The sequence below is a fragment of the Rhinolophus ferrumequinum genome, chromosome 7 (genome assembly GCF_004115265.2).
Source record: "Rhinolophus ferrumequinum isolate MPI-CBG mRhiFer1 chromosome 7, mRhiFer1_v1.p, whole genome shotgun sequence".
Classification (NCBI taxonomy): Eukaryota; Metazoa; Chordata; class Mammalia; order Chiroptera; family Rhinolophidae; genus Rhinolophus; species Rhinolophus ferrumequinum.
The window spans coordinates 51,336,035-51,357,533 of NC_046290.1; the positions used below are offsets into that span (position 1 = coordinate 51,336,035).

Here is a 21,499-nt window from a genome sequence, read left to right on the forward strand (position 1 = left end):
TGTTTACACTTCAGCTAGCAGCACATGAGAGTGTTTGGTTCTTCAGACCCTTGCCTAAATGGGATGTGATAAAATTTTTGGCCATTGGCAATTTGATCGGTAGAAAATAGTATCTTATTATAGCTAATTGTGTATTTCTATTAGGTTGAACATTTTTTTCATATATTTTGGAGCCATGTACTTCCTTTTCTATGAATTGTTCATTGCCTTTACCTATTTTTTCCTGTTGGATTATAGTATTTTTTCTTATTGATTTGTAGAAGCTCTTTGTTTTTTAAAGAACATTAGCCCTCATCAATGATATGAATTGCAAATATTTTTTCATGTATATTTTTAATGTTAATTTAGTTGAATTTATCATTCTCTTTTTAAAAATATACTTTAGTTTTTTAACTAAAATCTAAAACATACATTTTAAAATCCCTTCTCTCTCTCTCTCTCTCTCTCTCTCTCTCTCTCTCTCTCTCTCTCTCTCTATATATATATATATATATATATATATATATATATATATATATACATTATTTATATTCTCCCATGTTTTTTGTAGTATCCTTTTTAAAAACTAGATATTTTGTAATCTGGAATTTATTTCAGCAGCGAATGTGAAATAGGGAATCCAACTTTACTTTTTTAGTATGGCTAGTCAGCTGTTCCATCAAGTCAGAAATTTCCCTTCTGACTTGAAATGCTTCCCTTATTATATATCTGTGTGTTTGACTCTGTTCTTGATCCTTATAACCTGTTCCATCAATTCATTTATTTATCCAGTACTATGCAGTTTTCATTTTTATATTATAGCTTTGTAATTTAGAATTTCTGATAGGGTAGGTTGCCTCTTCATGCCTTTTTTTCTTTTTTCTTTTTGCTAGTTGATATTTTATATAATCTTTAGAATCCGATTGTGGCTCTATATCTAGCACCTTCCTGCCTCTGGCAATTTGGTATTTTTAGAGATCATGTTAAATTGGTAGGTTAACTTAGGGAGAATTGAAATTTTTGTGATGTTGCATTTTCCTATCCAGGAACTGATATGCCTTCCCCTTTGTGCAAATCTTTTCTGTGTTTTCTCTCTAAGTATCATCTTTAAAATTGTTCTTCATATAAATCTTATGCATTTGTGTTATAGTTGCCACTATTCTTCTTTTATTAAGGTACAGTTGACATACAGTATTATATTAGTTTCAAGTATAAAGCATAATGATTCAACATTTATATACCTTATGATCACCATGATAAATCTAGTAACCATCTATTACTGTACAAAGTTAATACAATAATATTGACTACCTTCCTTATGTTGTATATTACATCCTTATTTATTTTATAACTGGAAGTTTGTACCCCTTCATACTCTTCACCTTTTTCACCCAGTCCCCCATCCCTCTAACAACCATTTTACGTAATTTGTTCTCTGTATCTTATGAGTCTGTTTCTGTTTTGTTTGTTCATCTGTTTTATTTTGCTTTTAGTTTCCACATATAAGTGAAATCATATGATATTTGTCTTTTTCTGTCTGACTTATTTCACTTAGCATAATACCCTCTAGGTCCATCCACATTGTTGCAAATAGCAAGATTTCATTCTTTTTATGGCTAAGTAATATTCCATTATGTATATATACCACATCTTCTTTATCCATTCATCTGTCAATGGACACCTAGTTTGCTTCCATATCTGGCTATTGTAAATAACGCTGCAATGAACATAGGGGTGCATATATTGTTTTGAATTACTGTTTTTGTTTTCTTTGGATAAATACCCAGAAGTGGAATTGTTGGGTTAAGTTAGTTCTATGTTTAGTTTTTTGAGGAAATGCCATACTATCTTTCATAGTGGCTGCATCAGTTTATAATCCCACCAGTAGTGCATGAGGTTTCCCTTTTCTCCTCAGCCTCTACAACACTTGTTACTATTTGTCTTGTTGATAATAGCCATTCTGACAGGCGTGAGGTGATAGCTCATTGAGGTTTTGATTTGCATCTCCCTGATGATTAGTGATGCTGAGCATCTTTTTATGTGTCTGTTGGCCAGCTGTATGTCTTCTTTGGAGAAATATCTATTCAGGTCCTCTGCCTATTTTTTAATTGGATTTTTTTTATGTTGACTTTTATGAGTTCTTCATATATTTTGGATATTAACCCCTTAACAGATATATCATTTGCAAATATCTTCTCCCATTCAGTAGGTTGTCTTTTCATTCTGTTGATGGATTCCTTTGCCATGGAAAACCTTTTCAGTTTAATATAAACACATTTGCTTATTTTTGCTTTTGTTGCCCTTGCCCAAGGAGATATATCCAAAAAATAAAATATCACTAAGACTAATGTCTTAGAGTTTGCTGCCTATGTTTTCTTCTAGGAGTTTTATGGTTACAGGTCTTACATTTAAGTCTTTAATCCATTTTGAGTTTATTTTTGTACATGCTGTAAGAAAGTGGTCCAGTTTTATTTTTTTTTTGTATGTCTCTGCCCAGTCTTCCCAACACCGTGTACTGAAAAGACTGTCTTTTCCCCATTGTATTCTTGCTCCCTTCCTTGTAGATTAATTGACAATAAAAGTGTGGGTTTATTTCTGGGCTCTCTATTCTGTTCCATTGATTTATGTGTCTGCTTTTGTGCCAGTACCATACTGTTTTGATTACAATAGCTTTGTAGTATAGTTTGAAATCAGGGAGTGTGATATCTTCTTCCACAAGATTGCTTTGGCTATTTGGGGTCTTTTGTGGTGCTACTATTTAAATAAGGTCATTCTTTTGTTTTATCTTTGTTGTTATTTGTATATGAAAGCTTTTGATTTCTTATATTAGTTTTACTCCTAACCATCTTACTGAATTTTCTTACTATGTAAGAGTTTTTCTGTTGATTTTCTTGTTTTCTAGATAACAGTTATATCATCTGCAAATAGTAACAACTTTACCTCCCACCTCCCATTTTTTTTAACCTCATGTCTGTCTCTCTGACTTAATATGAATGCTTTTAGTATTTTCCCATTAAGCATTAGGCCCCTAATGGTTTTTTACTTCATAAAGATACTTTTCAATTCCCATGTAAAATGATTCTTGCCCAATTGTCCATCATTAATTGAAAGCGCTCAAGCTAGAAAGGTCTTCATTATATTGGGTAGACGTCAGCCTCCTAGTTGCTTCCTCCCATTTGCCCTCTGAAAAATCCAAAGCGACCAGTCTCATTCATATGGCGGCCCTTCAGACTTCTGAGGAGACGGTGGGTCTCCTTTACATTGTTTCTCTCTGCTTTACAGCATTGGAGTATAACAAATGTCCTTTGTCCTAACAGTGCAGAGATGAGCAGGGTGGGAGTCCTTTGAAAATCTGCTGAGCACAGAGCTCCATGATAGTACTCCATGATGTGCTTATGCTCCACCAGCAGTCAACTAACTGGCTGATGCGTCAGAGTTTTTAGATGCTTCCCTGCCCTCGCATTCCTGCAAACGGCACATATAAAATCACCCCTTTCCACTGCACTGTGGCACTTTTAGTGAAAATTCCATGCTTGTTACCCAAATTGAGACTGTTGGATTCATATTTCTTATGATCTTTTGAATTTTATTATTGGTCTGGACTTCTAACATTGATCAGTTATATTATTGATAAGGCTAAAATCGCTTCTTACCTCAGCACCAACCACTTGTGTTTCATTTGCTGTCTAATCACTTACCTCAGTGTATATATTCTGTGAATTTGAATTCTACTACAAACTGCAAAGCTCACTGTAAGTCATGTGGTTCAAGTTATTGTATTTTGAAGTAAAAAATTATAATCTATGGAAGGGTGCCACTTTTCAGGTTTCAAATTCCAAAATTTTTGAAATTTTCATTTGGCTGAAAAGTAGGGACAGCTGACCTGAAGACTTTTGTGACATTTAAGTGAGGTCAGACAGAATAAATAGTCGTGGAAATGAACCATTTATATCTGAGCTGCTTTGCTTTGTTCTTGGTGCTTGAGCATCAGATGACAACTTATAAACAATAAAACACTACCACATTTTATCTTACTTTCATTTTCGTGCTGGTACTTTCTTTCACAGATTCAGTGAGGGCATTGTGCATATTTATTTGTCAAGTCTTCATGACCTGTTCAGGTACTGAAAGCAGGATCTGATCCCATAATTTGGCTTCAGGACCTTGTAAACCTTTATTTTTTAAATGAGTGGTAAGATATAGCATGCAGTTGACTATAGTATGGAATTTCTTCCTTGACAGACTTCATAAAATTTAAGAGCAAACACCCCTCAAAAAACAGCATCCTTGGCATTTAACAACCTGATTGCTACAAAATGAAGCCAGTATGTTCCCTCCAGTTTGTAGAGATGAAATTTCCTCACTTATCCCTGCCACTTCCTCCTCCCCCAGAGACAGGGACTGAGCTATGATAAGTGATCAATTAAATATTTTAATTATAATATTATTATAATTAATGTACATTTAAAATGTCTCTTAAGTCATCAATTCAAATAAAATAAGCAATACGTCTACCCCAGAATAATATTCTTGATATTAATCAGGATATATATTCTCAATCATAGGACATGTTTTTCATTAATTAACTGAAGCATAATTAGTTGTCTGCGGACATGTGGCTCAGTTACATCCATCCATTCTCAGCACATCTAAAGATAGTACTCTCTGAGGTCCTGGTCAGGTGGTAGATTCTGAAATAACCACCAACAACATTTGAGGAGTTTACACTGACCTTTCTGGTGTCCGGCACTAAATAGCAGACATACAAATAGACCCAGGCTGCTCCCCTCTCTTTCTCTCCCCCCGTTTCCTCTGAGGAACACACTGGGAGTTTTTGTACTTTTAGAAATAGGGGGGAGATTGTTACTCTGTACAGATTTTATGCTTTTAAAAACTTCTAAATTCACGTGTTTTCTGAGTCAATGATACTTATTCCTTTTCCTGGTTCTTCATGTTATTCTCTAAGGTACGTAGTGAGAAGTAAAATTAGTCAACAGAAGTACAAATAAGCTGGGGAAAAGTATCTGTGGATGAGCAGTGGCTACCATTTGATTTTAAAGCTTTTGTGGTACATTCATTAAAAACAAAACAAACAGAAAGAAATACAAAAACAAAGCAAACAATTATTAAAACAAAACAAAAAACACCTATTCTGAGCATGCACATGAAGGCTATTGTACTATTGTTTCCATTGACTATTATTCATGCACATCTCTCAGGAACGGGACCCTGGCTCTTGAGCAGTCCAGTTAGGAATTCTCTCATTAGTAAGGAGCCTAACTTGTTACTCTCTCTAAAGTCTTCTCCAAACGGAAGCGAAAGGAAGAGCACTTGTGTGCTTTATTTGTATAATGCTCTATGCCATGATATCAAGCAGATTAAAGCAAAGAGAAAAAAAGGCACAAAACAATTCTAGTTCGTTGGCAACTTTGGAGAGCTCCATCTTCAAATCCAGCAAGTCCATTAGTGTTTAAACGGTTGGGCTGTTACAGTGTGCTTGCCAAACCTGCTGCCAGTTAAATACCACTACCATCACTCTCTTTTGATGTAAATGGGAGATTTAGGAATTGCAGTTTGGGGGATTTTATTTGGCAATTAGAATTCTCTTTTCTTGCCAGGATTAAGCTTGTCTTAAAAAAATATTGTCTCCTTTAGAGATCTTCAGTTTTTATAACTTTAATATGGTGGCCATGTACAAAATCATCACTCACCTTAAGTTTTCCACAATTCCAGATGTGGTAATAAGATAATTAGGGTCCTTTGTATTGTAGATTGATTTAATATAGTCTTAATCCAAAAGTGCCCTCTGAGCCAAAAATTGATAAAGAAAATAACATACTCTTGGAGATTCATTAACTGATAGTCTGTTTTCCGAATTTTTAAAACAAAAGTTTGTCTGGTTTTATAAAGGACGTTTTGGAAATCATATATTGGACAACAGTTGAGAAAGATAGAAATGATTTAATAAAGTAATCTTAGTGAACAATGACTGTCTTGTAGAATCTTGCTTGCAAACTCTGGTGGGCATTAAAAGAGAGGGAAAAAATAGTTATTTGTTTAACAAAAGATGTTCATTCTGTCGACATAAGAAACATCCAAACCCATGGAGAATTTTCATGAGTATATTTGAGCCAAACTGATGACAATTGCCCGGAAGCAAAATTTCAATGGATTAAAAAAATTCTCCAGAGAAGGGCAGTTTTGCAGCTTACTTTATGCATCAGAATCAAAGGAGATGTAAGGAGGGTCACATGATATTCATTGGTGGTAGATTAAGGAGGTGGGGTAAAGCAAAGCAGAGATAAAGCTCTGGGGTGGATAAAAAGTAAAACAGAGGGAGAATCACATACTTCTTTTATATTTGTGAGTACATGAGAGTGAATAATTAACATTTTACAGCACACAGAGATGGTGTTTAGGGAACAAGGTTCTGTGGCCTTATGCTCCGGTGGGGTGGGTTGTGCCCTGAGGGGTCCAGGAAAAGGGATTACTCTGACATTCCAAGGGTCTGTTATCTTAGATGCAAAAAGACAATAGACAGACTCACTTAGGTAAAGATTGACCTTTGTCAAGGAAGCTATAGGCCCAGGATGTGACTACCTGCCATTAGTTTGGAATCTTTATGTTCAGACCATTCTATGTAGTTAATTTTGGTCTCTTGAGTTTGTAAGGCCAGCCATGCTAGCCTCACCTGAGCTTGTCAGGTTTAGTATGTGGCCCCTTTTTCATTTGCAATTCACTATAGGATGGAAATATGATGAGTCGTTCAGCAGTGGTATTATATTTAAAATTATTATTTTTCCCTTTATATTTAGATCTTTCTCTGGAATCAAAGGACTCCAGCTGAAGGTCAACCTCCAGCCCAATGATAATTACTTTTTCTATGTGAGAGCCATCAATGCTTTTGGGACAAGCGAACAGAGTGAAGCTGCCCTCATTTCCACCAGAGGTACTTTCTCCTTTGTACACAGCAAAATATTTCTAAGCATTCCCATTCCTTCCCTTCCACCAACCAGAGAAGATATCCTAGAGAGCAACTTCTTAAAGGCCCCAAGCTGCTGGCAGGGCTAGATTTTTGGCATGAGGACCTAAGAATGGTCAAGGGTCAAATGTTTCTTTTATTTTTTTCTGGTTTAGAGGTTGAGAGGTTGGCTACCCATTAGCAGTCTGTCAGGGTGCTTAAAATACACTGATGCCCCAGCCCCACTCCTGGAGATTCCGATCTAATAGATCCGGAGATGGGCTCTGACCTGTGCTTTTAATCTCCCCAGATGACTCTTGTTTGCCTCAGAATTCGTGGGTATGTTTTAGATGTGTGTGGGATGGGGATATTCTTATCTTATTACGTTGTGAACTCTGTGAACAAGCTTCCAGTCTTAGTCTTCTGTTTATTTGTTTGTGCCTACCACATTGTTTGTGCCAATTAATGTTGAATGAATGAATGAATGAATAATTCAAGGAGGTGATAAAATGGTTCAGTGACATTTTAGAGAAAATGCCCAGATGATGCCAACAAAAAAATGTTTAGCTGTTCTCAATGATGGTGAATAAAACTGAGGAATGGAAAGGTGATCATTTTATTATTTTATCCTGGACCCAAAGATGGCACAAGATGGAGGGTGGCACATTAAGTGATTTGTTTAAGCAGCCAAAACTTGTGTATGTGCCTCGTGGGTGATGTAATTAGGGACCGCCTGATATTTATTAAGAGACGACAGGAGGGCTGCCTGCCTGGAAATGTTTTCCCTACATTCCCAACATGGTGCCTGTACCTTCCACTTTTAGGGCCACTCCTTTAGGCTACACCAGTGCACCTTCACACTTAACATGTACATGAATCTCCTGAGATTCTTGTTAAAATACCGATTCTGAGCCAGTAGGTCTGGGGTGGGGCCTGGGAGTCTGCATTTCTAACTAATTTCTGGCTGACGTAGATGCTGCTGGTGCAAGGAGCATAGAAGTATGCACAGCAGAGTGAGCTCTGGTACAGGAGGTGCACCAGTGGAAGTAACCAGCCCCTGGTACTCGCTACTGCCTTACGAAATTTTCAGTGTGGATCTGCGTGGGGAATATTGATGTCAGGGGAAAGGGAGACTAAGGCCTGAACTATGGGACCTGGCCTAGGGACAGCATTTGACATTGTGGCAATGTTATAATCCTCTTTTCTTAATCTCAATAGGAACCAGATTTCTCTTGTTGAGAGAAACGGCTCATCCTGCTCTGCAGATTTCCTCAAATGGGACAGTGATCAGCTTCACTGAGAGAAGACGGCTGACAGAGTAAGTATTAGGTTGGTGCAAAAGTAAGTGCGGTTTTTGCAATTATTTTAACCTTTGCACCAACCTAATAGAAGCAAAAAGTATGAGATGCTTCTACAGTAGAGTATTCTGAGGCAGTGTCACCTCATTGTGGCCTTGCTGTGCATCGTTTTGGTTCCATGAGCATGCCTAGGTTATGGTATTGAATATAAATGTGTACACACCCATACAGTTTGGTTATGGTTCATTACTAGGGGGAAAGTGAAAGATAGTTCAGAACTTGGAGCAAATGTCAATATTTTTATTGGAAATATAAGCACAGATGGTTTGTGTAAAACATAGGCTGTTATAAGGTATTGTGTGTTTGGTTTAATGAAAAAAAGAATCCAGGTTAATTCTTCTATGATTTTCAATAGCAAACCAGATTTTGCATCCATCCATTTGAAAAGGAATAGAGGAGAGTGACATATTTTTGAGTTTCTCGCTTTGGCCACATGTAGGATTTCCAGGCTTTTCAGACTTTCTTGCTCACCCCTGGCCCCAGCTCCCACAAAAAGAAACATCAAAGTAAAGAAGAGCCAGAAGCTGAGGGCACAGTGGGGAGACTGCAATTTGCCTGCAATCTCTCATGGCCATTTGGAGGGTCAAAATGGCCCAATGGAAGAAAATACGTGGAAGTCTTTTGAAAACATAGGTTGCTGTTGACTCTGATGTGCCCGGTGTAGGCTGCCAGCAAGCTCACACAATAAAGCCCTGAGCCACCCAACAATGACTTGCACTGTCTTCCTATCAGCTTTTTATTCACCTGCCTCTGGCCCAGCTCAGGTGTTACCTTCTCCTAGAAACGGCCAAGCCTTCTCTGGCCCTGGCACCCTTTCATCTTATGTGTGAAAAGGTCTGAGCATGTGCAGAGTCGTTTTTCAGCCACTTGATCTTGAATAATCCTCAAGCAGCAGCCCTATCTCCACATCTTTGAATCCCCAGAATCTAGCATCGGGCCTGGAACACCATACCGTGTTTCCCTGAAAATAAGACCTAGCCGGGCCATCAGCTCTAATGCGTCTTTTGGAGCAAAAGTTAATATAAGACCCTGCCTTATTTTAATGTACTATAAGAGCAGGTCTTTAATATAACATAATATAATGTAATGTAATATAATATAATATAGTACAATACTGGGTCTTATATTAATTTTTGCTCCAAAAGACGCATTAGAGCTGATGGTCTGCCAAGTCTTATTTTCGGGGAAACATGGTAGATGCTAAAGATACACAAATGAGTGAATTTCGGGAAAAAAAAGATTTAAGAAATAGGTTGAATAGATTAAGGTTTTCTGACTTTTTTGGACTTCTCAAAAAATCAGAAAGAAAAGAAATAGGTTGGTTGGTAAGAGTTCATACATAATAACTGGTGATAACTGTAATGTATTTTACAGAACTTTATTTGTTTATTATATAGAACTTTATTTGTTAAAAAGTAGCTCTTAGGTATCAGGCAGGCGGGCTTTGCTCCAGAGAGCAAGGGCCTGTCAGTAGCCACCTCTTTGAAATGAGGTTGTTGGGTAAAGATATGAGAAAATGAAACACATTCCCTTGCATTAATCATTTTCTCATCTATTAAAGGGGAGAGGGAGAAGGTGCTGATTGAATATTAACGCTGCTTAAATAAAAAATGCTTCCTTGCTGTCTCAGCCACTTCAAAGCAAAATTGAGCAATTCATGCAAACACGGTTACCCATCAGCAGTTGAAAGTGCTTGGTTCATTTCCCAATGCCTGTTACAAAAATAGCTCAGGTGAAACAGAAAGAGACCTTTCAACAACCTCTCAGGAGCACCTACTACAATCCAAAGAGGCCCGAGTCCCAAAGGCTGTTGACCACAAGCCTATACAAAGCATGGTCATCACACGTGGTCAGTTCCACACTCCGCTCTGCTCCGGGCTCACCACGCGCCTTGCTGTTCAAGAGTAGCACCTCATTGGTGTCTGTGGCCGGTTAAGTCAGCACACACTGGAGCTCATGGTTAGAAAAGGTTTCAAGATGGGTTTTTTGCAAGTTTTAGAAGAAATCTTTGCAAGTGCTCTTGGAACGCCCAACCTGCCTCTCTTGTATTTTCTCACTCTCTTTGAAAGCAGACATTGTGCCTTTTCTTTTTATCCTGCCATTATTCTAATGATTTCCTGGTGCCCCGTTCCTTCAAGAGAGGCAACATGTGGTACGTGCATGTTGTATGTGGCAGTGGAAGTGTGTCAAATGCATATCGAGAGGTTAGGGAGTTCTGTGGTGATCAGGTCCGTGTTGGGAGCACAATGAACAAAGAATGTCTTCAGTCAAATTCCAGCAGTTTCCAAGGATAGAGTCCTGCTTAGACTGTGTGTGAGTGTGCGAATGTTGATGTTGACGCGATAAAGGCTGGTGAATCCTGATCAACTTTGCCCACAGAATCCCGTCAGTGCTGGGTGAGGAGCTGCCTGCTTGTGGTCAGCATTACTGGGAAACCACCGTCACAGACTGCCCAGCTTATCGACTTGGCATTTGCTCCAGCTCCGCTGTGCAGGCCGGTGCCCTGGGACAAGGGGAGACCTCCTGGTACATGCACTGCTCTGAGCCACAGAGGTAAGCTGGAGCCCTGCCTCTCCCCTCTTCATCAGACTGCCATGCGTGGATGGCAGGCAGAGCTCTCTGAGGGTCCAGTGAATGGCATCCCCCTTCCCTGCCCGAGTTCTGAACCAACTAAGAAACAAGAGAGTCAAGTATATGGAGACTAAACTATTTCTCTGATTAATGAAGAAGCAAATTTAGAGATTGTGGTTCATTCCCGGGAACAAGAATGTTTTTTATATTGAACCCTATTAATAGACAGACTTATACCCCCCCAAAGCCTTGTCCAGGCCAGCTTCCCTGCCCTGCAAGGCAGAGCCGGTCCCTGGAGAAACAGAGAAGGATATTTGTCTCCTTGGGAAGCTTATAACCAAGAGAGAGGGAAGAGGAAGGGGCTCTTGGGCCATGCATGGCCACCTTTTTCTTCTAAAGTCCCCAGAGTGGGGAGATACCACAAGGATAATGCTAAAAGGGCTCCCTCCACAGAGAAGGAGTCAACAGGAGTGAGGAAGAAGTGGATCCCCAATATCCTGCCCATATTAGTGTATTTCAGGGGTTGGCAAACTATAGCCCCCGGGCCAAATGTGACCTACTGCCTGTTTATGTAAATAAAGTTTTATGGGAACACAGTCCTGCTCATTTGTTTGCATATTGTCTATGGCTGCTTTTCTGCTTCAATGGCAGAGTTGACTAGTTTCAACAGAAACTGAATGGCCCCAAAGCCCAAGATATTTAGTAGCTGGCCCATTACAGAAAAAGTTTACTAACCTCTGGTTTGTATTATTATTAGTAGTGTTTAGCTGGTTGATGTGAAAAAGCTATTAACCTATGTTACTCTCAGAGAGTTATTATGATCTATTTATGCTCATGGGACAGCCTATTAAAAAAGCACTGGACTGGGAACCAGAAACCTGATTTTAGTCCTGACTCCATCCTCCTATTGGCCGCTCATCAGAAGTGGGTTAACCCTTTGGGCATACCTGATATGCCTCATCTATCACCTATCTATCTATCTATCTATCTATCTATCTATCTATCTATCTATCTATCTATCTTCTTATCAGTGATGATAGTGATGACCAGTCTGCTACTGTTTAGGGTTATGAGGATCATGTGAAATCAGGCACAGGGAAGAGCTTTGAGATCATAAAGTATCATACAATGTGAGACATGAAAGCAGCCAGTTTGTAATGCTTTAAAAAGGAAGCCTCCAATGCTTACAAATTCTCAGAGGAAGGCCCACAGATTGAGATTTTGTATGTCTCGGGTGCACATTTCTCCCTGCATCCTGCTTGACAGTTTGATTCTCTGACATGGTTCATAAGGACACCATCTCCAAGAGCTATTTAAAGTCACATTGCATCAAGTCAGAGCAATTATGATTAATTGATATTCAGCACTGTGCCATGCTTAAGGACACAGCCCCTGCCCAGAGTTGAAAATCACTCAAACCTGGAATTTATAATCAGTAGACTTAGAACTGAAACTGTGTATTGATTGATTTCGTGAAAATTTCCTTAGATACTTGAATCCTTAAGAAGACAAACCAAAGGCCAGCCTCCGGTAACACATTTCTAGACTCTAGAAAACAGAATTGTATGTTTTGTTCAACAGTTTCAACAACTTTGGTCTTCAGCTCTTTCAGGCCCAGGGTAGGGTCAGCAAATTCAGGGAGGAAGAGTGTGCACAGTAAGGACAGGTCTCAGGTGCCTTCATTTCATGTTTCAAATAGAGCACCCCTGACCTGTAGGATACTGAGAGAACTGCTATAGCAGACCCTCCTATGTTTTTCACTTTTTCTGGCATCATGATTTTAAACCAAGCAGTATTACTCTTGATTTTATTTGCATAAAATCCAAGCTTGAAGATGTCACAATTGGAAAGGAGGAATGAAGATTCTGAGGAGAAAGAACCAACTGGATTTCTTCCTGTCCATTGCTAACCTGACCACCCTAGTGAAAGGCGTCCACTCCTCCATGACCGGTTTCATCATCCCCAGCCACCGTGCCTGTAACCTTTTTCTCATCTCCACCCATGCCAAGCTACCCTATGTGTCACAACTGGCAACTATTTCTAATCATTTTCATCATATCCCATCCTTTTCTGCTCAAAAGTCCATAAACATCTACAGGGGTAGCAGAACACAGGTGGGATCCCCGTGAAGATGGGAAGTCAGAAAGAAATGTGACCAGGCTGAGCCATAAAGAGCCTTGAGGGGAGTAGCCACCAGAGTAGAAAAGGGATCTCTCAGTCTGGGCCAGCAGTGATATTCACGGGGGTGGGTCCAGCTCAGGGTGGGGGGCCCTAGCACAGGCAGTATCAGGGTCCCACAAGTGTCTAGAGTCAGGCTTCTGGATGATCCTTGTTTGAATGGGAACCAGCAGTCCCAAGGGGGAACAGGCAGCAGCTGGGCAGGGAGTCAGGCAGACAGGCTTGGTTTCATGCCAGAGTTTAAGTTGGAGAAGAAATTAATGTTCTCAGGGGGAAATGGAGGCCAAAGCAGGGCAGGGAAGATTCCAGGCTCTGCGATACTGGTAGAGCCAAGGCTTCAAGGAATGTCTTTCCTTCCTTGGCCTCCATGGTGGAGAGGGACTGACTGACCAGGCTGGGCCTGCGGGCACTATGAGCCTTCCATGCAGGGGTAGGGATACGGCTCATTTGGGTAGGGATGTGGCTCATTTGAGCATTCAAACCCCTTTAGATCAGTGCTGTACAATAGACATTCTGCAAAAATAAAACATATGGTGTCACATGTGGTTCTTGAACGCTTGAAGTATGATTAGTAGGACTGAAGAACTAGATTTTGAATTTTATTTAATTTTAATTCATTGTAAGTGGCCACGTGTGGCTAGTGGTTACTGTATTAAACAGGATGGATCTAGTTCCCGGTCCCTGACTTACCTATCCATACATTTCCTCCAGATCATTCACATGTCCCCTCCAAACCTGCCAGGCACATAGGATTGTTCTCTATGACACATAGGCTTATTCTGCCACCTCACCATTGCTTCTGCTGCCCCTCCCCCTGCTTGGATCTCCTCCTCCCTCTCTTCCACCTCTCCACCCTGACCATTCTTTTTGTCTGGGTGTGAGTCCGTCTGCTCCCCAAGCCTTTTGTAAGAGCCCCAGCCTACACTGCTGCTCCCAATCACTGCCACCTGCAACCTTTGTCTGCTCTGCAGGTTCCAGAACTTCATAATAGTCTGTCATCGCTCTCATTAGCGAGGCATTGCAAAGGTCCTTTATCACGGCATAAGTCTTGCTTATCTTCCCATTCCCATGGACCTCTGCCTTTTCACATGTGCTTCTTTCTGCCATGAAGTTGCCAAGTTGCCATTTCCTACATCTACCTGCACTCAAGTTCCTGGGCCTTTAAGAGAGACATCACAGGTTTTAATGGTCCTTGGCCTTGGCCAGAGTCACCAGATTCTAGGACCCTAGTCTGCCCTCGTGGCTATCCCGCCCCTCAGACCTCCTAGAGCCACATTTCCACATCTCTCTTCTCTTCTGTCTCTCATTTCTTTCCTTCTCCTGCTTTCATGGCCCCACCTTCCATTTCTCATACTACCAGGAGATTCCTACCTGGTGTTCTTTTTTCACACAGAGCAATTTAGTTTCTCCTGTTGAGCAGTTTTTCCATCCCAGACTGGCCTTGAATCTTTCCTCTCACAACCGAAACAGGCCCATTAAATGTGTTTAGTAAACACTTTACCAATTTGTTCCCTGAGCTGGAGTCTCAGCTCTAGCCGTGTTTAAGCCATCAACAATTTTTTCCTTTCTGTTCAGTGGAGTATGGCTTCCTGAGGTACAAGGACAGTACATTCTGGTCCCTCCTGTCCCCCAGGGGGCCTAGTAAAGTGCTGGACACACAGATATGCCCTATGAATACTTGTTGAATTAAATTTATTTGAATTGAAAAGATAAATCAAAGCCAACCAACCCATTTAGCTACAAGGCTGCAAAAACATTTAAAAGATGAAAAAGAAAGTTGGTTCGGGGTAGAAGGGAGCTTACACAAAGGCTACAGTTGGGCAAAAATAATAAAATATGTCTTAAACATCATAAAGGCCTTTATGTAAGTTATTATAAATGTTTAAACTGTAAAATTAATGCATCTTATGGCAGGCAAGCCTGCAGTTCTTTTAAAAATACATAGCGGCCTCAAAGGAGTTTTGTTCAAAGGAATGACACACCATGAATGTGGTAGTTAAAACATGTGGGCAGCTGGGAAAGAATTAGAATGTTGAAAAAAGTCACAAGGGGGGCATCAGTTGGTTATTCTGGGACTGCTTCCTAATGTAGAAGGAGCAAAATTACTAAAAATGCTCATTTTTGGGGATAAGCTATGCATTTTAGCACCTAGAGAGGATCGGTTAAAGTATTTGGGACAAAATTATTGCAACTCATTGTTTTGCATTGAAGTTAATAACTGAAAAACTGGTTATCTCCACGTGATCTTCTTTATCATGGTCCTTCAAGATTCCCAGAGTTTTTAGTTTCCCATTCTGTTTCATTTCAGATACACATTTTTCTACAGTGGCATCGTGAGCAATGTTCATGTGACTGAGCGCCCTGCCCGAGTGGGCATCCTGCTGGACTATAGCAACCAGAGGCTTCTGTTTATAAACGCCGAAAGCGGACAGTTGCTCTTTATCGTCAGGCACAGGTTTAATGAGAGCGTTCACCCCGCGTTTGCCCTGGAGAAACCTGGCAAATGTACTTTACACTTGGGGGTAGAGCCCCCGGATTCTACGAGGCACAAGTGATCCTGGACTTTCAGAGTTTGAAACAGCAATGATCTGAAGTTTGGGCATCTGTTGTTCTTTCCTTTGGGTGCTATACATTATGCAAAATGTCTCCCACACATCTGCATGAATGACAGCTACGTGCACCGTGATCAGCACGTGAGCACAGCCACCGAGGAAATCTTGTCTTTCGAGGGCAGCGTGTGAGTAAAGAAGATGGAGAAAACAACCTCCACCCTTTGGGGTATATATGTTTGAGTTCTTTCTGAAATTCAAAGAATGTGTACCTGACTTGAAATTCAAAGAATGTGTACCTGACTTGGGAACCAAAATAGAGAAATGGACTTCCACCCGTTTTATTGGTAAAAGAAAGTCTCAGATGGACAGGTCTGAGTGAAGAGAGAAGATTGTGCTAGTGATACATCTCCTCTGACAAACACAGACTTTTTCCACAAGGAAAATGTGACCTTGCTTTATTCACTAAAGGATGATGAATCCTAATCCTAATCAGAAAGTGTGTTAACTATCCTAAGTTGATAATGAACTCTTTTGTAATATATGCTGTAGAACATGGGTCTTTTTTCCCTGAAATTGTAAATGTAGTAAAGTGCTAGATATTAGAAACTTCCAGGTGGTTAAATAAATGGTTAGAGTCTATAAAACAAAACATGTTATGTGAACTTATTATCTGTACCTTACCAGTCTGGCATCTCTGGACCGGGACAAACTGCAAAGTAAGTAACTATCGCACTTCAGTGGGTTGTACTACTATGAATTTTCATGTAAGAATTTTACACAAATGTGTTTTAAAGGCTAAACACTTTCAGCCCATAATGGCAGTCAACTGCTGGAAGCTGGAAATCTCCTTTTGCTGAAATAAAGTGGTTGGTCACTTTTTGATATTAAATTGAAATCTCTCAAAATCTTCCTAAAATATGTGTACTAAAGTTGGTAAATCTAGAATGCATATTGAGATGATTGCTCTTATTTTCTATAATATAAATACTTGGATCATATGTATAGATTTTAACATTATGAATTCAGTTATCTGTTTTCTTGAATCGAGAAATAATATCCTACTTTTGGGATATATTCTAAAATCTATTGCTCAGTAGCTAGAAAATCCAAACTGGATCTGTAGCTGCATGAATGGAGCCCCTTCAAAGCCATCACTACCTTACTTTGAAATTAGAGCAGCTGCCGGCAAGATGGATACTTAGTGAAACAGGAGGAATAACTTGCTGCTTTGTCAAAAATGTTATCTACACTTTTTCAAGCCTTAAACATGTTACCAGGTTCTGAGTGATCAGCAACCTATGGTCATTATTACTCTGTGTGTGTGTGTGTGTGTATGTGTGTGTGTGTGTGTACGTGTGTGTAAATGCGGTGTAATTAAAAACAGTAACAACAGCAGCAGCAGCCACATGAATTTTAGAATTTGTCTCAGTTTGGGTTCCTCCAAAAGTAGACCTGGAGATAAGGACTTAGTGCTGGTTGTTTACACAGGAAATAATTCTGGGAAGTACACATAAGGAAGTGGGGAAAGTGAGATGGCAATGGGGGAGAGAAATGCACAAGTTTTATGAGTAATTATCACCATTGTGAGTACCTGGCGCTCATTGTGCTGGGGGCACCTTTGGAAACCAGAGGCTGGCATTGACGCACCCCTGTCCAAACTTAGTGGTTGAGCATTGCCCCAGGGAACATTAAATTCGTATCTCCCATCTTTCCAAGTTGCATTCTTTGCAGGCTTCCATAGTCCCAAGAAAGCCCTTCAGGGAAATGAGATATATAGGTGCCTGACACAGGACTTGTCAGTATGCTAACAACTGTCTAATGCAGCTACTGGTGCAGTCGAGTGAGCTGGGGTAAACAGGGTATAGCACCAGCAACATCTGCCATCAAGTTGGAAGGAGCTCTGGTGTCACACTATAATGACTATGATCAGGTTGGAGTCTTGATTCAACCCTTGCCAGGTGATGGTTTTGGACACTCAGATTCTTCAGGTACGCCTTTTTCTCGGGATAATTGTAAGCATCAGATTAAATAAGCCCATGAAATGGCACAACATTGTGTAGTTTATAAAATATCCTAAAAGATGAAATAAGACCATTTGTGACAACATGGATGGATCTTGAGGTTATAATGCTAAGCGAAATAAGTCAGACAGAAAAAGTAGAGAACCATATGATTTCATTGATATGTGGTATGTAAACCAAAAACAACAAAAGAACAAGACAAACAACTGAAAGAACAAAAACTCATAGACATAGACAATAGTTTGGGGGTTGGTGGGAAGGAGGGTGAACGGGGTCTAATATATGGTGATGGAAAGAGAACTGACTCTGGGTGGTGAACATACAATATGATATACAGATGATGTATTACAGAATTGTACACCTGAAACCTATGTAACTTTACTAACAATTGTCATCCCAATAAACTTTAATTTAAAGAAAAAAAATATCCTGACAAGGGACTCCAGAGATCCTCTAAGGCCGACCTCTACCACGTCCCGGGTGAATGGCCTTGCTGTCTCTGACTCCATGGCAAGTGGATGGTGGAAGGTAAGACCCTGGGGTCAGGAGATCCATGGTTTAGTTGCCTATGTCTGTTGACTGATAGGAGATTTCCTGGTTGGCTCCTGAGGGATTACTCCAGTGCAGACAGGTAGTAGGAAGTTAATGCTATTTCCCCTCATTCTCAAGCAATTCTTTCTTCCTCGGCCCTTCTTCTCTTAGTCCCTGTTCTTTCTTCTTGTCCATTCTCTCTACATAACACAGACTCTCAGAGAAAAGAAAGGAAGTCAACAAATTCTGGTCAAAATTGCTCCTCTGGAAATCTGTCAGTCGTGTTTATTAGTTTAATAACATGTATGGCACATGCATTATCTCTTTTAATCTTCATCAGTACCTTGCACAGTAAAACTTGTTATTTTATAGATGAGGAAACCAGTCTCAGAGCAGTTAAATAACTTGTCCACAGTCACAGCCGGCAGGTGGCAGAGTGTAGATTTAGACAGAGCTCAAATCCTGAGCTAAGAGAATAAAATGATTATATTTTGTTTCATTTTGTATCATAAATCATTTTTTCCACATATATTGGTGTGTGAAAATTACATGTGTGTATATGTGCACACATACACTCTTACATGCCCATATACATATATAGAGGGTGCCAAAAATGTATATACACATTTTAAGAAAGGAAAACTATTAAAGTTGTAATAATATATACCGAAAACAAAAGATGAATACAAATCACGTTTGACTTCTGCAATTACAAGAGGTGCTCAAAGTGGTTACCATCAGTGTCCAGACACTTCTGATTACGGCGAACTACTGTTTGAGCAATGTTGACCAAAGTGTCCACTTGTATACATTTTTTTGGCACCCCTGGTATTTCCTTTCTGAACTGGCTTCCTTCCCAAGCCTCTATTTTGCTATTGATGCTGTCATGAAATTACCTTTGATATTTCTTCAATACCAATGACCTTAATTAGGATTCAAAAGAGTCTATAACATTCTTTTTGTGGAGAAAGGATTTTCATACGTGAAACCACAATGCTTCTACTAGGAGATACAAAGGAAAAATAAAGGAGTCTGTGGGAAAAAGAAACAGAACTGAGGATTAACCCTGTGGTCCTTCTCTACCGGGTAGCATATACACGGGCATCCCTGGGTGGATATATTCTGTCAAAGGTAGAAATATTTTTCTATTGGAACAAACCAGAACATGTCCCTGTTGTTTTTCTGGAAGTGCTCCCATCACATCTAACAGGTTATCGCACTTCATCACACCCACTTATAAAACTGTGTGCTTTAAGCACCAAATGCTAACATCCTCCCATCAGAAGCATCCTTCAGGCCTCAGTGGCTTGTATCTCAAGTCCCTTCTCATTCTTACTGTGCTAATTACCCATTAATTATTTCGAGTGTTCAATTGCTGAAAGTACAGAACTCAAACAGTTTATACACGTGGAAGAGCTTCATCACCAGCAAAGGATACAGTGCAGCCACACAGAGGAAGGTAGGTATTGAAAGCGATCCTGATACGACAAGGGCAGGCTTGTTTGTCCTTCCACCGTTGGGCTGCACAGTCTGCACATTGTGTCCAGGCCTCAAACCACCCAGTGTGGAACTCCTTGGTAACAGGAAGCCCAAGTTCTGTTTCTGGTAGTGGGGGGGTGGGGGGTGGGGCTGTCATAGTGAGCTGGTCACGTAGGTACTCTCTAGCGATGCAACTAGCCCTAACCTTTGAAACTCACCTCCCTGCCTCTCACAGGCTCCACCCAAACCAGTGCAAATCATAAATCCAATGATTATTACTAAACGTTCCTCACAGACTGATAATCCTGCTTCAAAACAATTAATGGATCCATGGTTTCAGAACTTATTTTTAGTTCATAGATTCTGTGGCATTGGGTACGGGTCAGTAGCTCTGAGGACATGCATGTCAAGACCTGCAGAAATGAACCCATGCTAGGCACAACTGTCCTGCATTCTTGAACTCAGCTGCTGGGGGATGTTTTAAGAATAATAATAGTAAGAACTGAGTGCCTTTGCTGGCCATAGCCATCCATCCTTTCATATCCCTGGTTTGGTGACTGTTAAGGAGTGATTGCAGGGACATCCCTCAGCTAAATGAAATTGGACCTGATGTCCAGCCCCTGGTAGTGCTCAGGAGAGAACACATTTCCTGGGCTGGTTTCAGCATCGGAGATCAAAACCTCTCAGTTTCCTTTGCTACCCTCATTGTGGACGTGGTTGTGCCCCTCTTTTACGTAAACTTGTTTTGGTCTTAAATGAACTCCCTTTCAATGCTGAGCTTGGTTTTGTTTGTTTTTTCCAATTGATATCAGTAGTTTCAGATTTCTAAATAGCATATGAACTGTAAGAGTAACTTGAGAATCGTTGGAGGATTAAGAATGATTAGCTTGGAACAAAGACACTTAGGGAAAGCTATAAGAGGTCTTCAAAGATTTGAAGAGCTGTCATGTGGAAGGAATTGGGCTAATTTTGTTTTTTTCCACCAGGACCAGTAGGTAGAAGTCCCAGGGATGAGGAATTCGGCTCAAGAGAAGGAAGAACATCCCAGCAGTGACAGTTGGCTTGGAGACGTGTTGCTTAGCAGGTAATGAGTATTCAAAGTCAGGCTGAATGAACAACTGTCTGGAATATGAAAGAGCAGATTCTTGCTTTGGGTTCTAGATCCATGGTTTTTAAACTGTGCTACTGGGAGACTGGGATTCCACAGAGGTGGCTGAGCGCCAATGTGGGATCAAATGGGAAAGCCAAGTGGGATAGATCCAGATCAAAACACATCCCATTTTGTTTATCTGTTTTAAACATTGGGTTGTTTCTATGGTTAAATAAAGTTTGAAAACTAGAAACCACTGAGATTCAGATCTGAATTCTGTAATGCGGAGTGATCCCAAAGTCCCTAAATCCTCCATTCTTTCAGAGTCCCTTTTCCTTTACTATCCAAATTCTGATATACTGATTGCAAGAAATTCTGTTTTTGATCCCAAATTTCCAAGAATTTCTGTCGATGCTTACCTTCTCCTGGTTGACATCTCTGACCTCCTGCTTCGAATTCTCCTCCCTCACCTCTGGCCAGCTTACCCCGACTTCTTCACACTGCCCTAGGTCCATCATCCCAAAATACAACGCTCCCTTCATTCCCTAAGGCAGTGTGAAACCAAGGCTTACCTTGGCAGTGGTTAACACAGCTTTTGTTGAAAAGTTGGGGTTAATTCAGGTTCATAGAACCTGAAACGAAAAAACGCTGAATGTGAAACATCCAGCATTGCTACGAGTCCCTTGTGATCTTTTCTTCAGCCCAGTCTCCCTGCCACATTGAACAGACTAACCTCTCCATTCTACTTTATTCTTTAAGTTTCTGGCCTCTGCTTAAAC

At 40.2% G+C, this 21,499-nt stretch overlaps 1 protein-coding gene across 1 annotated transcript in view; it reads left to right on the forward strand.

Annotated features, from left to right (window-relative positions):
• Positions 1–16,242, forward strand: part of CMYA5 (cardiomyopathy associated 5) — a 92,936-nt gene extending 76,694 nt beyond the window's left edge. Inside the window, exons 10-13 of the mRNA XM_033110234.1 lie at positions 6,795–6,928; positions 8,159–8,258; positions 10,678–10,851; positions 15,356–16,242. Coding sequence (XP_032966125.1) covers positions 6,795–6,928; positions 8,159–8,258; positions 10,678–10,851; positions 15,356–15,602 — 655 coding nt within the window. The 3' untranslated portion in view covers positions 15,603–16,242. The remainder of the gene's footprint in view (positions 1–6,794; positions 6,929–8,158; positions 8,259–10,677; positions 10,852–15,355) is intronic.
• Positions 16,243–21,499: the final 5,257 nt, after the last annotated feature.